At 43.0% G+C, this 16,631-nt stretch overlaps 2 protein-coding genes across 7 annotated transcripts in view; both read right to left on the reverse strand.

Moving 5' to 3' along the window:
- Positions 1–1,147, reverse strand: part of LOC117060012 (disintegrin and metalloproteinase domain-containing protein 2-like) — a 70,787-nt gene extending 69,640 nt beyond the window's left edge. For 3 of the 5 annotated variants that reach the window (XM_033172047.1, XM_033172046.1, XM_033172043.1), the window contains exon 1: positions 384–499. In XM_033172047.1, coding sequence (XP_033027938.1) covers positions 384–441 — 58 coding nt within the window. In that variant the 5' untranslated portion in view covers positions 442–499. Of the gene's footprint in view, positions 1–383; positions 500–1,091 lie in introns of those variants that run through there. The other 2 variants (XM_033172044.1, XM_033172048.1) reach the window with 2 other exon arrangements.
- Positions 1,148–2,159: 1,012 nt separating this feature from the next.
- LOC117059649 (disintegrin and metalloproteinase domain-containing protein 32-like) overlaps positions 2,160–16,631 on the reverse strand; it is an 85,638-nt gene continuing 71,166 nt past the window's right edge. For both annotated transcript variants that reach the window (XM_033171317.1, XM_033171316.1), the window contains exon 18: positions 2,160–2,261. In XM_033171317.1, the coding sequence (XP_033027208.1) occupies positions 2,234–2,261 (28 nt within the window). In that variant the 3' untranslated portion in view covers positions 2,160–2,233. The remainder of the gene's footprint in view (positions 2,262–16,631) is intronic.

The raw sequence follows: 16,631 nt of genomic DNA on the forward strand, positions 1-16,631 counted from the left end.
GCCAAGGAAGGCGGCCTTCGTGCCCCTCACCCTCATTCTGCAGCAAAGAGGCGCCCCCAGAGCAGCTTCTTCCTCGGAGCCTAGCTGCTGCGCTCGTGCGTGGCCGTAGCTCCGCCGCCGGGTCAGGCCTGACCCGGGGAGCAGAGCAGGAGAAGAGGCAGCAACGCGGCCGCCCACCCCGCTCGGCCACCGCAGCGCTTCCCGGCCCTCTCGGGCAGCGCGGCCATACGCTGCGCCGCTGCTCCGCAGGACGAACAATGCGCACGGGAGGCGCCTGGATACAGATGAAAATGACGCCGTTCCTTCCCTTCCGAAGAGCCAGGAAGAAAGGCCAGGGGAGGAGCGGGGGCCCTGGGACCCCTTCGGACGCGCAGCAGGCTCACCCAGCGCAGAAACCAGGCACACGCCGCGCAGCGCCAGCAGCAGGCCAAGCAGCGCCATCGCGCCCCTCGCTCGACCCGCAGCCGCCGGCGACCAGTAACGGGCGCCGAGGAACTCGAAGGCGAGGAGGAGGCGGGGCCCGGGAGAACGGCGCGGTGGCGGCGCCGCGGGCGAATGGCTGCCGGGCGGGGCGGAGACCTTTTGGCGGAGAGAAGCGGCGAGGGGCCACATTGCAGGCTCCTTTGGCAGAGGAGCAGCAAAGTGCTGGGGCTGGTAGAGGAGAGGCAGAGCTGCAGGCAGACCTGGAAAGCCAGGCGAATGGGGCGCGCGCGCAAAAGGGGCTCGGTTCTCGCAAACGTGCCCCCCCCCTCCTGTTGCATTTGCGGATTGGGCAAAAACCGCTCATCCTGAGCCGGCGTTTGCATTCATCGAAATGTCTATAAATAAGTTTCAAAAAGCAAATATTTCTAATATATGAGCTTGGTGCAGGCTCCCAGTTGGTAGAGCATGAGGCTCTTAATCTCAGGGTCGTGGGTTGAAGCCCCACATTGGGCAAGATTCCTGAAGGCCTATTGCAGGGGATGGACTAGAAGAGCATTGCGGTCCCTTTCAACTCTGTAATTCTGATTGTATGTATGTATGAGCATGGGAAATGAGGGGCAGGTGGAGCTCAGCAACCTAGGAGGGTATGTAGGAGAAGGAAAACTGATCTGAAATCTCTGCTGCCTTGCAAGTCATCATCGGGGAAGAGAATGCTCAGAAGAAACCCTACACAAATCCAGAGTGGGGTCTCTAAAACAGTTGGATGGATGGCACCTTGTACACTTCTGTCCAGCAACTCCTGCAGCTAAGCTGGTGCTTTCCTTTGGACCCCATCAGCAAGGCCAAGAGGGGGACCCTGCCAGCGCAGCCGTTTGACTTGTAGTTTCCACAGACATCAGGCTGCTGGCTGTGGGTAATGGGAGGCCTGAATAGAGGGAACCCAGAATAGGGAACCTCAGGCTCAGGTCACATGCAGCCTTCTAGATCTGAGAGTCTTTCCAGGCTACACCCCACACCAGCCCTGCTTTGCCATCCTTTGTGTGTGTGTGTGTGTGTGTGTATGTGTGTGCATCAGGCTTCATTGTGTCCTTGAACCCAAATTACCAGGACAGGTACCAGAAAAGAGCTGCCCTCAGTAATTTAGGTTGGATGGGACATAAGATTTGCGCTGCCATCCTGCTTCCCCCCCCCCCCCAATCACCTATCATAGCAGTAGTGTGCAAGGCAACAAAATTTCATTCACAAACAAAAATCCATGTAAAGCTGGAAGAAGGGGACAAAGTAATGGTTTCATTTTTGCTTTCGACACAGCTGGTAAGCCTAAGAGCTTGGGGGGCGTGCAACTTTAGCTGTGAAGAATGCTTGGATGTGTGCCTAAGAATACACACTTTGCTTTTAGGTAGAGCTTTGATGGGTAATTGGCAGTACTTGCAGCAAAGCAAACCTTTCCCTTGTCACTGTAATCTGCATGGTTAGAAAGAGCTTCGTTTCTTAATATTGAAAGATTAAGTGAGAGATTAGCTCACTGCTGGTTTTCGTTGCTTGGAGATGGCAGGTGAAGAGGCAGCAAAAGCAAGGAAGAAGGGAAAGAGGCTCTTGGAACAAGCAGTAAGCCCCTATTGGGGTGTAGGCCGCAGCATGTGCCTGCTGATGCCAACCCATAACGAAGCCCCTGCTGGCTGTATACAAATGCAAAGAAGGACCTGGAGAACCATACACAGAATACTTTTCACCTGTACTGTATAAGCAAGCAGTAATTTATTAGGCAGCTATAAGTCATATAAACAGCAGGAGCCTGGCCCAGGTCTGGTCACATCGTGTCTTCTTGGTTGCTCAAGCTACTCACATGCCAGGGGCAGCAGGAGGGAGAGAGGAGAGAAAACATGATGGAGCAATACAATAAGGAGAATCAGCAAAATGAGACGAAAATAAATAAATGGTGCATCTGCATTTCCTTACACAACCCAGAAAGATGGAGAAGAGATTGGAAAAACCATCTTCTCCCATAGAAGCCTCTCCACTCCCTGCACAGTATTTGAAATTTCTGTACCAGGGCTGGCCCAAGACACTTGGGCCCCTAAGGCAAACCACAAACTGGCATCTCCTGCCTGTCAGGGAGGAAGGTCTGAGTTCACTTCATCTACATCAGGAACTGGGGGAGAATAAAGCTGTGCAATGGGAAAAAAGAGTTGGAGGAGACCTGTTCACCAAGAGGCTGCTGTGGAGGTGGCGGGTGCTGCCAAGGAGAATGCAGGTCTGGCCTCCAAGGAGTGCTGTCACTGCCACCACAGCAACAGCAGGGGGTGATATGTACCTTGGAGGCCAGATCTGCTGCTCCTATGAATCCTGCTGCCTGAGGCAGTCGCTTTACCTTACCTCTTGGGTGGACTGGCCCTGCTTTGTACCTTTCCTGAGAGGCAAGATCTAGTGGTGTGGGGCTTTGCCTAGAAGTGCTGCTGCTGTTATGAAACAGTTCCCCAAGCAATGCCTGTCACTGCTTTGTTCAGCCTTAACCAACGTGGTGCCCACCAGATGTTTCAGACTACAACTCCCTTCAGCCTGGCATCAAACAGCCATGTTGGCTGAGGCCAACAGGAACTGCGCTCCAAAACATCTGGAGGGCACCACACTGGTGAAGTATGGCAGAGTTTTAGGTGTGCCATTTAACATTGTTGAATTGATGAAACCATGTGAATTGAGAAAACAGTATCTAAACAATTAGAATGAATACTATCATATAAATACAGTTAAAATTGAGTAATGATGATTAATAATATACAGTGGAACCTTGGTTCTCAAACTTAATCTGTCCCGGAAGTCTGTTCCAAAACCAAAGCATTCCAAAACCAAGGCACACTTTCCCATAGAAAGTAATACAAAGTGGATTAATCCGTTCCATACTTTTAAAAACTACCCCTAAGACAGCAGGTTAACATGAATTTTACTATCTAACAAGACCATTGATTCATAAAATGAAAGCAATAATCATTTGATTTAATCACTATGTAAAGTGTGTTGATTAAGGAATTTATAATAAGTATATTGACAAATCATATTACCGTATATACCCGAGTATAAGCCGACCCGAATATAAACCGAGGCACCTAATTTTCCCACAAAAACCTGGGAAAACTTATTGACTCGAGTATAAGCCGGTTCACCTTTGCCGCTGTGGAGGAGGAGGAGGAACGAGCAGCCCGAAAGCAGCCCTTTGGGCTGCTCCCTCCTCTTCCTCCTTTGCCAAGTTTGCATTTATGCGAGCAGTTCAGGAATGAAACAAGCTGCCTGGGGAGAGTAAAGAACCGCCGTTCTTGTACGCTTCTTAAGGAATGGTTAACTGGGGAGAGCAGAGAGAAAGGGCTTCTTTCTCGCCGCCCCCACCACCCACCTCACTCAAGTATAAACCGAGGGCAGCTTTTTCAGCACAAAAAATGTGCTGAAAAACTAGGCTTATACTCAAGTATATACAGTAACTAAGTTTTAAGACAAAGGGTAACAAATCTCGATTCAGGATCTGAGAAAGTAGGGAGGGCAAGGGGAAATATTGATTGACAAATATTTTAAGAAGTTGGTAATCAATTAGGGTATTTAATAATGCATAAATGCCAAAAGTGGGAGGAATAATTGAACAAACACCTCCCAGACCTCTCTGAATAGAAACAATACAGACTTCAGGGTATTTAAAGTACGAAAATATCAAAGGAACTGGAACAAAGCTTACATTCATGTGTATATAGAGAAGCGACTAAAATGACTTTCCAGAAATTACAATGGCCTCTTCAGGAGCTCCAAGACGCCAATCAGTGGTGGAGTTAGATACAAATGCTGATAAAATAGAGTTGATTATCGGAATGAATAAATCTATTAATGATAAACTCGATTCCATGCACAACAAGATTGAGCAAAATTCAAAATTAATAATGGACCTATCTGCACAGCTAAAAGATCTGACTACTGTATTAAAATTATGGAGATAGAGAAAACGGTCCAAGATTTAAAATCTAGAACTAATAAACAAGAGGAACTCTCAAAGGAAATAACCAAGCAAATTCAAAATGAGAGTAAAGAGCTGAAAAAGGCCAAGATGTTATAAATGATGAGATAATAGAATTAAAGAGAATACAGGAGGAAACGTTAAATCAAATCGTGATGCTCGAGATACACCAAAGGGCACTTATTCTATGCTTTCAGAGGATCCCAGAGATGCGAAACGAAGACATTGAAACCAAACTGACAAAAGAATTAGCCAGATGGCTCAGAGTCCAAGAAGAAGGATTAATAATGGACATAGGTAAGATCTTTAGAATCAAATCTGAAAGAACAAAGACGAATAAAGGACCAGGAGACTATATGGTCTTTAATTCAAGAATACTGAAGGATAAAGTACTCCAGAAAAGGAAGTGGACAATAGATGAAATAAAGAAATACCAAAAAGACTCCTTTTTAAAAAAGACAAAATTACAAGACATTAACAGATGCTTTAAAAACCAACACAATAAGATACAAATGGGAATTCCTGGAGGGGATATCTTTCACTTTTAAAAATAGAAGGAAAACCCAAGATCTGTAGAAGATTTCGGGAAGTTCTGGAGAAAATACAAGAGAGAACTGGGAGGAGAATCCATGCAGGAGAGAGAAGAAGAGTTAGAAGCCACAGGAGGGGAGTAAAAGAAATTCTTATCAAAGAGATACAATAAGACGTAACCCACCAGATTCAATCTATATTTATTCTATATATTTTTCTGAATCCAATTTGTAATTGTTATTTGATGAATTTGAACATTATCTCGTGGAGTATCAATGGCTGAAATAATACAAAGAACAGGAATAAAACCAAACATATCCTAAAAAAGAACTGGGACATTATCTGACTTCAGGAAACACATAGCTAAGAAGCACAAGAGTTTTAGTAAATAATAAACTAGGGGTAGAATTTATAGCTTCAGATTTATATGAGAGGAATAGTTATACACATAAACCTAAAATTAGAATCCAAATTAATATTTAAAGATGATGAAGGACGATCGCTGGGCATGCAGTTAACAAGAGGCAAAGAAAAATTAACACTGGTGGGTGTGTACTCTCCAAATGGAAACAAATCAAAATATGTTAAAAAAAAAAACTAGAGGAAAGATTATTGGAACATAACAATGAGGACATGATTCTTAAGGGAGATTTTAATGGGGTCACTTTGTTGAACCCTGATAGAACAGAAAGAGAGAAAACATCTAAGGAAGGAAAGCTCCCATTTTTTTTTCCAAAATGGTTGAAGATCTGAACTTAGTAGATGCTTGGAGAGATGAACATACAAATGAGAGACAGTATACATTCTATTCTGAAGCTTAAAAATCTGCAGGTCAAATTGATGGAACATGGCTATTGAGTAGTTTAAGGACACTAATTAAAAAAACAGACTGAACCCAAATCCATTTCAGACCATAACACGATTACACTAGAATTAAGGGATAAGTAGAAAATGAACAAGCGGTGGAGGATGAATGAGAGAATCCTGAATGATGAGAAAATTCTTTTTAAAAGGCTGAAGAGGCCATGAAAGAATTATTCGAAATAAATATGACACGACAAAAGACTGATATTAGATCAATATGGGATGTCAGTAAGGCCTTTATATGAGGCTTTTATATCCAACAAAACATAATACAAAAAGGATTAGAGAATCAAAGTTAGACCAGATTAGACAAGAGATTGAAAGAAATGAGAATCTATTGGCGAACAACCCAAAAAAACAAAACTGCAAACCAAAATATTAAAATATTGCAATCCCAACTATCAGTATTCTTAAATGATGAAATAGAGAATAACATCAAATGGATGAAACGGAAGAATTTTGAATTTGCCAACAGACCAGGCAAACTGCTTGCATGGTAATTAAAAAAGAAACAGAGAAAAACAAATTGATAAGCTAGGATAATCGACAAACAGGAAGAAATAATTAATTGCTTTTAAAGATATTTCAGGAAGTTTTATAAGACAGGAACAGAAGGAGAATATGATATAGTGAAATACAAGGGAAAGAAATTCCCAAAATAGCACAAGAGAAACTCGAACAATTAAACTTGCCAATAACCAGGATGGAGATACGCCAGGCGATCTCGAGTTCTTAAGCTGAGCAAATCCCCAGGGCCCAGATGGACATCCTGTAATCCATTATTTTTTTTAAAAAATGAATAGATTCTAGCCCTGCCATTGAAAACACTCATGAATAAAATAATGCAAGATGGGAAAGCGAATATAGTTTTGATCCATAAGCAAGGTTCACCTCGCAAATCTGTCAGTAATTACAGGCCTATATCACTTCTAAATAACAATTATAAGTTGTATGCAGGAATTTGGCCAACAGACTAAAATTGGCTTTAAAAGAAATTATGAAGCAGGACCAAGCCGGATTCCTCCTGGATCGGCATATGAAAAACAGCATAAGGGTTGTGATAGACTTAATAGAATATTTAGAGCTCAAACCAAACAAAAAATTGTGCATTCATGCTAGCTTTCAATAACCTTTCTTGGAAAAAATTTCAAAATAATTTTTATTATATTTTCCCAATTAAACAAATAAAACAGATTATAAACATTATAAACATATAACAATAAATCTCGCTCTGCCGAGCTTTGACTTCCCCCCTTCACGTCAGCAGATTTTCTAGTCCAATATAAACATGCAGTTTCTCTTTAAACCTTTCACAATTTCGTAGGGTCAGTCCAATCCCGCTAGTGTCTTCAAAATTCCAGTTAGATCTTATATAATCAATAAATTTACTCCAAACCTTTTGAAATTTTGATTCATCCTGGTTTCGGATCCTGCCAGTCAGTTTTGCAAGTTCTGCATATTCCATCATTTTCGTCTGCCACTCCTCAATCGTAGGCATTTCCTGTAATTTCCACCTTTGGGCTAGAAGTGTTCTTGTCGCCGTTGTTGCATACATAAACAATCTTTGATATTTTCTAGCAATTTCTGCACCCATCAAGCCCAGCAGAAAAGCTTCTGGCTTTTTGGGAAAGGTATACTTAAAACATCTTTTTCAACTCATTATAAATCGATTCCCAAAATAATTTTGTTTTCTCGCATGTCCACCACATATGGTAAAAATCACCTTCATTCTTCCTACATTTCCAGCATAATTTATCCTTCATTCTATACATTTTAGCCAATTTAAAGTACCACCTATACATCATTTTTTGTAAATTCTCTTTCAAGGTGACACACGCTGTAAATTTCATATTTTCATTCCACAACCTCAACCACGCATCATACTCAATATCGTACCCAAAGTCCATTGCCCATTTTATCATAACTTCCTTTGTTTGTTCATCTTTCGTAAACCACTCTAACAAAAAATTATACATTTTTGTCAACCATTTGCTCTACCTTCTAGCAATTCACTTTGAAATTTAGATTTGTTTATCTTCAAAACCAATTTTTCTATCAGCTATAAACAAATCATTTACTTGATGATATTGTAACCATCCTGTAAAAGCATCCTCGATCTGGCTGTATGGTTTTAATTTCCAACCTCTGTCTGTCTTTACCAATGTATCAGTGTATGTTACCCTCTTCCCTTCCATATTCACCTTCTTTACCATAAGTACCTCTATAGGGGAGATCCACCATGGTGTTCTCCTTTCCAACAAACTTTTATTTCTATCCCACACTTCATAAATGGATCTCCTTATCACATGGTTTAAAAACCCTCTATGTACTTTAACTTTGTCATACCAGAGGTAAGAATGCCATCCAAATCTATTATCGTAACCTTCTAGATCCAGCAAGTCCGTATTTTCCAATGTTATCCATTCCTTCAACCAACAAAGACAGGACGCCTCATAATAAAGCTTCAGATCTGGCACGGAGAACCCCCCTCTTTCTTTCTTATCTATTAATAACTTACATTTTATCCTAGGTTTCTTCCCCTGCCAGATGAATCTTGATAATACTCTCTGCCGTTCTTTGAATTGTCCTATTCCTTTGATAATTGGGATCGTTTGGAATAAGAATAACATATTCGGTAACGCATTCATCTTAATTGCTGAAATTCTTCCATTGAATGACAATTTTAATCTATTCCATATTTCCAAATCTCTTTTAATTTCTTTCCAGACCGGTTGGTAATTATCTTCAAATAAGTTTATATTTTTTGCTGTCAACCAGATTCCCAGATACTTTACTTTCTTAGCCACCATAATTCCATATTTTTGTTGTAATTCCTCAATCTGTTCTTTAACCATATTTTTCACCAACATCTTTGTCAACTTTTTCTTGGAAATTTCTAAGGAAAGTGATTGACCTGTTCACAATGGGTGAACAATTTACCTAGGCTATAAACGCCATATATGAGAAACAGAAAGCAAATCTAATAATCAACGATGGGAAAACAGAATACATCCCAATAGAAAAAGGCACAAGGCAAGGCTGCCCACTCTCTCCTCTACTTTTTGTATTAACCCTAGAAATATTAAATTCGGAACTAAGGAAAGAAGAAATTAAAGTCAAAAGACTTTCAACAGACTATCGTAATGCATAAAGGGGCGTTCAGAGTTAACAGATTACAGTTTGGAGTTTGTGTGGCCCCAGGGATTTTTCAAGGGCTAATGGAGCGCCTGTTAAGGGGTCTGCCAAGAGTCTTGCCATTTTTTGATGACGTTCTGATTGCTGGGAAAGACCCCCAGGAACTGGCTGAGCATGTCCGTACAGTGTTACTCAAGTTCAAGGAGGTGGGGCTGCAACTGAAAAAGGAAAAATGCAGTTTTGAGGTGCCAACTGTGGACTTCTTGGGCCATCACCGAGGCACCACTCCCACAGAACAAGACGGAGTTACAGTCATTCCTGGGACTTATTATCTTTTATTACTCGTTCTTACCCCAGAAAGGTTCGGTAGCTGAACCGTTGCATAGATTATTGCAGAAAAAGAATGTGTGGCGTTGGGCTCAGGCGCAGCAGAAGGCTTTTGACTCCTTGCGAGGAATGCCGATTGGCAGGAGCGTCCTTGCTCATTATGATGAGTCAAAGACGCTGGTCCTGGCATGTGATGCCTCTCAATACGGGCTGGGGGCTGTACTGAGCCATAGGGCACCGGATGGGTCGGAAAAGCCCATCTCTTTCTATTCCCGTACGTTGTCACCCATGGAGCGCAACTATGTTCAAATTGACAAAGAGGTACTGACAATTGTGGCAGGAATCAAAAAGTTTCATGACTATGTATGTTGTTGTTGTTGTTGTTCAGTCGTTCAGTCGTGCCCGACTCTTCGTGACCCCATGGACCAGAGCACACCAGGCACGCCTATCCTTCACTGCCTCTCGCAGTTTGGCCAAACTCATGTTAGTAGCTTCGAGAACACTGTCCAACCATCTCATCCTCTGTCGTCCCCTTCTCCTTGTGCCCTCCATCTTTCCCAACAGCAGGGTCTTTTCTAGGGAGTCTTCTCTTCTCATGAGGTGGCCAAAGTACTGGAGCCTCAACTTCAGGATCTGTCCTTCTAGTGAGCACTCAGGGCTGATTTCTTTGAGAATGGATAGGTTTGATCTTCTTGCAGTCCATGGGACTCTCAAGAGTCTCCTCCAGCACCATAATTCAAAAGCATCAATTCTTCGGCGATCAGCCTTCTTGATGGTCCAGCTCTCACTTCCGTACATTACTACTGGGAAAACCATAGCTTTAACTATACGGACCTTTGTCGGCAAGGTGATGTCTTTGCTTTTTAAGATGCTGTCTAGGTTTGTCATTGCTTTTCTCCCAAGAAGCAGGCGTCTTCTAATTTCGTGACTGCTGTCACCATCTGCAGTGATCATGGAACCCAAGAAAGTGAAATCTCTCACTGCCTCCATTTCTTCCCCTTCTATTTGCCAGGAGGTGATGGGACCAGTGGCCATGATCTTAGTTTTTTTGATGTTGAGCTTCAGACCATATTTTGCGCTCTCCTCTTTCACCCTCATTAAAAGGTTCTTTAATTCCTCCTCACTTTCTGCCATCAAGGTAGTATCATCAGCATATCTGAGGTTGTTGATATTTTTTCCGGCAATCTTAATTCCGGTTTGGGATTCATCCAGTCCAGCCTTTCGCATGATGAATTCTGCATATAAGTTAAATAAGCAGGGAGACAATATACAGCCTTGTCGTACTCCTTTCCCAATTTTGAACCAATCAGTTGTTCCATATCCAGTTCTAACTGTAGCTTCTTGTCCCACATAGAGATTTCTCAGGAGACAAATGAGGTGATCCGGCACTCCCATTTCTTTAAGAACTTGCCATAGTTTGCTGTGGTCGACACAGTCAAATGCTTTTGCGTAGTCAATGAAGCAGAAGTAGATGTTTTTCTGGAACTCTCTAGCTTTCTCCATAATCCAGCGCATATTTGCAATTTGGTCTCTGGTTCCTCTGCCCCTTCGAAATCCAGCTTGCACTTCTGGGAGTTCTCGGTCCACAGACTGCTTAAGCCTGCCTTATAGAATTTTAAGTATAACCTTGCTAGCGTGTGAAATGAGTGCAATTGTGCGGTAGTTGGAGCATTCTTTGGCACTACCCTTCTTTGGGATTGGGATGTAGATTGATCTTCTCCAATCCTCTGGCCACTGCTGAGTTTTCCAAACTTGCTGGCATATTGAGTGTAGCACCGTAACCGCATCATCTTTTAAAATTTTAAATAGTTCAGCTGGAATATCATCACTTCCACTGGCCTTGTTGTTAGCAAGGCTTTCTAAGGCCCATTTGACTTCACTCTCCAGGATGTCTGGCTCAAGGTCAGCAACCACATTACCTGGGGTGTATGAGACCTCCATATCTTTCTGGTATAATTCCTCTGTGTATTCTTGCCACCTCTTCTTGATGTCTTCTGCTTCTGTTAGGTCCTTTCCACTTTTGTCCTTAATTGTGGTAATCTTTGTACGAAATCTTCCTTTCATATCTCCAATTTTCTTGAACAAATCTCTGGTTTTTCCCATTCTGTTATTTTCCTCTATTTCTTTGCATTGCTCGTTTAGAAAGGCCCTCTTGTCTCTCCTTGCTATTCTTTGGAAATCTGCATTCAATTTCCTGTATCTTTCACGATCTCCCTCGCATTTTGCTTGCCTTCTCTCCCCCGCTATTTGTAAGGCCTCATTGGACAGCCACTTTGCTTTCTTGCATTTCTTTTTCATTGGGATGGTTTTCGTTGCTGTCTCCTGTATAATGTTACAAGCCTCCATCCACAGTTCTTCAGGCACTCTATCCACCAAATCTAAATCCTTAAACCTGTTCTTCACTTCAACTGTGTATTCATAAGGAATTTGATTTAGATTGTATCTTACTGGCCCAGTGGTTTTTCCTAGTTTCTTCAGTTTAAGCTGGAATTTTGCTATTAGAAGCTGGTGATCTGAGCCACAGTCAGCTCCAGGTCTTGTTTTTGCTGAGTGTATAGAGCTTCTCCATCTTTGGCTGCAGAGAATATAATCAATCTGATTTTGATGTTGCCCATCTGGTGATGTCCATGTGTACAGTCGTCTCTTGTGTTGTTGGAAAAGAGTGTTTGTGATGACCAGCTTGTTCTCTTGACAGAACTCTATTAGCCTTTGCCCTGCTTCATTTTGAACTCCAAGGCCAAACTTGCCAGTTGTTCCTTTTATCTCTTGACTCCCTACTTTAGCATTCCAATCCCCTATAATGAGAAGAACATCCTTCTTTGGTGTCATTTCTATAAGGTGTTGTAAGTCTTCATAGAATTGATCAATTTCAGTTTCTTCGGCACTGGTAAGGTAAAGGTAAAGGGACCCCTGACCATCAGGTCCAGTCGTGTCCGACTCTGGGGTTGCGGCGCTCATCTCGCTCTATAGGCCAAGGGAGCCAGCGTTTGTCCGCAGACAGCTTCTGGGTCATGTGGCCAGCATGACAAAGCCGCTTCTGGCGAACCAGAGCAGGGCACGGAAACGCCGTTTACCTTCCCGCTGGAGCGGTCCCTATTTATCTACTTGCACTTTTTTAATGTGCTTTCGAACTGCTAGGTGGGCAGGAGCTGGGACCAAGCAACGGGAGCTCACCCCGTGGCAGGGATTCGAACCGCCGACCTTCTGATCAGCAAGCCCTAGACTCTGTGGTTTAACCCACAGCGCCACCTGGGTCCCTGTAAGTCTTCATAGAATTGATCAATTTCAGTTTCTTCGGCACTGGTAGTTGGTGCATAAACTTGGATTACTGTGATGTTAAAAGGTCTGCCTTGGATTCGTATCGAGATCATTCTATCATTTTTGAAATTGCATCCCAGTACAGCTTTTGCCACTCTTTTGTTGACTATGAGGGCCACTCCATTTCTTTTACGGGATTCCTGCCCACAGTAGTAGATATGAAAGTCATCCGAACTGAATTTGCCCATTCCTGTCCATTTTAGTTCACTGATGCCTAGGATGTCAATGTTTATTCTTGCCATCTCATTTTTGACCACATCCAGCTTTCCAAGGTTCATGGTTCTTACATTCCAGGTTCCTATGCAATAATTTTCTTTACAGCATTGGACTTTCCTTTCGCTTCCAGGCATATCAGCAACTGAGCGTCCTTTCGGCTTTGGCCCAGCCGCTTCATCAGCTCTGGATCTACTTGTACTTGTCCTCCGCTCTTCCCCAGTAGCATGTTGGACACCTTCTGACCTGAGGGGCTCATCTTCCAGCGTCATATCTTTTATATGCCTGTTGTCTTTGTTCATGGAGTTTTCTTGGCAGGGGTACTGGAGTGGCTTGCCAGTTCCTACTCCAGGTGGATCACGTTTGGTCCAAACTCTCCACTATGACCTGTCCATCTTGACCTGTCCATAGCTTCCCTGAGTAATTCAAGCCCCTTCGCCACGACAAGGCAGTGATCCATGAAGGGGATGACTATGTATAGGGTCGCCATTTCTCCATTGAAACAGATCACAAGCCACTGTTAGGGTTGTTCAACCCGAACAAACAAACACCGCAAATTCTCTCCCCCAGAATGTTACGCCGGTCTATATTCCTGAACGGGTTCCTGTACACCCTGACTCATGTGCCGGGGAAAAGGTTGTGCCACGCTGATGCACTGAGTCGATTGCCCCTTCCTGGTGTGAGTGATGCGGATCCTGCCCTAGTAGACGCATTATGATGCTAGAAACGCTCCCGGAGCCCCCTGTAATGGCTACTGAAATAGCTGAGAGAATGAGGAAAGATGCCGTTCTCTCCCATGTGCTCACTTGGGTGGGAAGGGGGTGGCCAGGTGGCTCACATGAAGAAAAATTCAGGCCTTATGTAACAAGGCAGCACGAGTTGTCCCTGCATAAGGGCTGTCTCCTGTGGGGAGACAGGGTGATCATCCCAGCACCATTGAGAAACAGGGTTCTTGAAACACTTCACATGGGACACCCGGGAATGGTCAGGATGAAGTCGCTAGCCCGATGTTATGTGTGGTGGCCTGTGATGGACCATGATGTTGAAATATGGGTGTGAACTTGCAAGGCATGCCAAGAGGTGTGCCCAGAAATGGCTCAGAGATGCAGGCACCAGAGGCTTCGGCAAATGACCCTGGTTCCACTGGTCCTCACAATGACAAGGAACAGGGAAGGAACTGAGCCCCTCCACCGCAGGTAATACCTAATCCCGTATCTGCAACATCTGTTGTCAGGAGATCAAGTAGAAGTCGCAGGGCTCCACAGTATCTGAGGGATTACATCTGCTGTACTCACGGGGGGGGGGGGTTGTTGTGATTCAAGGGTTATCATATCTGTATTACTATTGTCTGTATTCACATTAGGGGAAAGTAACTGCCTTCCTGTTCCAGAAGGAACACCTACTATTGGTTCATTCAAGTTGCTGCATTTGGATCCTGTCTTATTGGTTCCCACCAAAAGGCAGCTTTGTGATTGCTTGAGATTGTTCCCTCCAAAATGTATCCTTTCTAGCCAGTCTAGTGTCCCTATAAATGTAGCTTCCCTCTCCTCAGTTCCCCAGTCTTGTTTATTTGAATAAAGAGTGTTACATGAAGAAGCTGTCTCCTGCCTGCTATGTCAGAGAGCTGAAGTCACTTGCTGAATCACTATCCCCACGCTACAACAGCGTATTTGCTGGGCATTTTAGGAACAGATATCCCACAGGATAAGAAAAATTATTTTTATATGCTACAGCTGCAGCCAGACTAGTACTGGCAGAAAATTGGAAAGGAGGTAGGAGGTACTATCCCCACAAAAGAAGATTGGTTAAATAAACTATGTGATTATATAGAACTGGCAAAGTTAACAGCTGCCATAAGACACCAGACAAATCAGAAACTAAGGAGCGAATGGCAATATTTTGAAGACTATATGAAAAAACACTAGTCTAAAGATAACATGTTAATATGCATAGATTAAGTATGTAAAGCTACAGGTAGGTAGCTATGTTGGTCTGCCATAGTAAAAAAAAAAAAAAATCCTTCCAGTAGCACGTTAGAGACCAACTAAGTTTATTCTTGGTATGAGCTTTCGTGTGCATGCACACTTCTTCAGATACCAGTATGTTGCAGTATGTAAAGCTGAAATAGATAGAATTGATATATTAGGAATATCAGGGACAAAGACTGGTAAAAAGACTGAAAAAAATAAAGAATGTCGAGCTTTGGGGGAGGGAAGCCACAGGGGGAATTTGTATATATGTTTTTGTTTTGGTTTGGTTTTTTGTTATTATTATTTTTTATGTTAATTTTTATTTTTGTGTTTTTTAAGCAAGAAAACCAATAAAAATTAAAAAAGAAAAGAAAGCAATAATCAATGTCCTGCACTCACACAATCAATCAATCAATCAGTAGCTGAACTGGGTTCCACACAGTTACAAAAACAAAACAAAAAAGCCGCAAAAACAAAAACACAAAATAAATAGCAGAAACAGACAGACCTCAGCATAACACTCAAAACGGAAGAGTGGCACACAAATTGGAAGCGTAACACTCAAAACGGAGCACTTTTGGCTTCTGAAAAAAGTTCGCAATCCGGAACACTTACTTCCAGATTTGCAGTGTTTGGGTTCCAAGTTGTTTGAGTACCAAGGCATTTGAGAACCAAGCAACCACTGTAATTTAAGAATGTATAATGCTGTAAACAAAAAATCCAAAAGAACAGCAAACATCACTGAAATTAATAGGATAGTATTTAATGTGTTTTTGTTTGTATTTGTAGTATTTATATATTTATGATCTATAATTTAAGGAAACTCAGTCATATTCCCACAGAATAGCAAAAGTCATGAACATTTTTTTAAATTCTTTGGAATCCTGCCTGACAGTCCCCTCCAGGAGACAAGCAAAATTCCTCCTTGTTTAGAAAGGCTTGGGGTTGTGCGACTGATTCCTGCATGCGTTATGATCCATCCCAACTCATGTTCCATGTCAACCACAAGTTAGCCCACCTCTTTTGGGTTGTTATTAGCATATTTGGATCCAGACAGGGTCCTGCACCCTTGCAAGCTCCATAACTATCATGAAACCAGCAAAAGTGTTCCTAACATCAAACTGGTGCCCCAATATAAAAATTGCCCAAATAATCTCCTGTCTATAGTACCACTTTCTAAGATACTGATGGACTCCTCTTGGTGTTTATGATGAGGGCCTCAGGGGAAATCAATGCCCCATGAGCTATGTCATCCATCTGTTGCTTTGGCTGACTGGTTCAGGAGATGCCCTGGACTGGAATCCATGTGGGCAGCCTTCTAAAAGTTCCCTTTCTTTTACCTCTGACATCACTGTTGGACTTCCCCCAGTTAGGTATATAAAAGTTGAGTAGCGGTATTTCCACCTCAACCTTGGTGTGGCACAAACTCTCATCTTCTGCATCACAATCCTTCACTCAGTGCAGTGATCAACTGGAAGCTGATGGCTGTTGTGGGGTGTCTGTGACTCTGCCTGTTGCATCTTCTACTCTTGGCCTTGGATAACCTTGGGTGGGCCCTGAACCTTTGTCTCGGCTCAGGACAAATGTGAGTGCTCTTTGAGGGCCCCCTAAGCCCAGAGCTATATGGGTGTTGTGGAGCGGTGAGGGAGGAAGGGGACACCCGCCTAGCCAGCCAGATCAGCCGAATCAACCCTGGAGATCACTGGGGTGACAGATGTCGCAGCCAGATCGCCCTCACATCCATCAAATATTTGGGAATAACTTTTCAGGAAAGGGGCTCATGGCTTCACCAGATGAATAATGCCATTGCCAACGCAGGTAGGACTAACAAAGCCCTAATAAGATTTTACTACGGG

Source organism: Lacerta agilis, chromosome 15 (assembly GCF_009819535.1).
Source record: "Lacerta agilis isolate rLacAgi1 chromosome 15, rLacAgi1.pri, whole genome shotgun sequence".
NCBI classification, from domain to species: Eukaryota; Metazoa; Chordata; class Lepidosauria; order Squamata; family Lacertidae; genus Lacerta; species Lacerta agilis.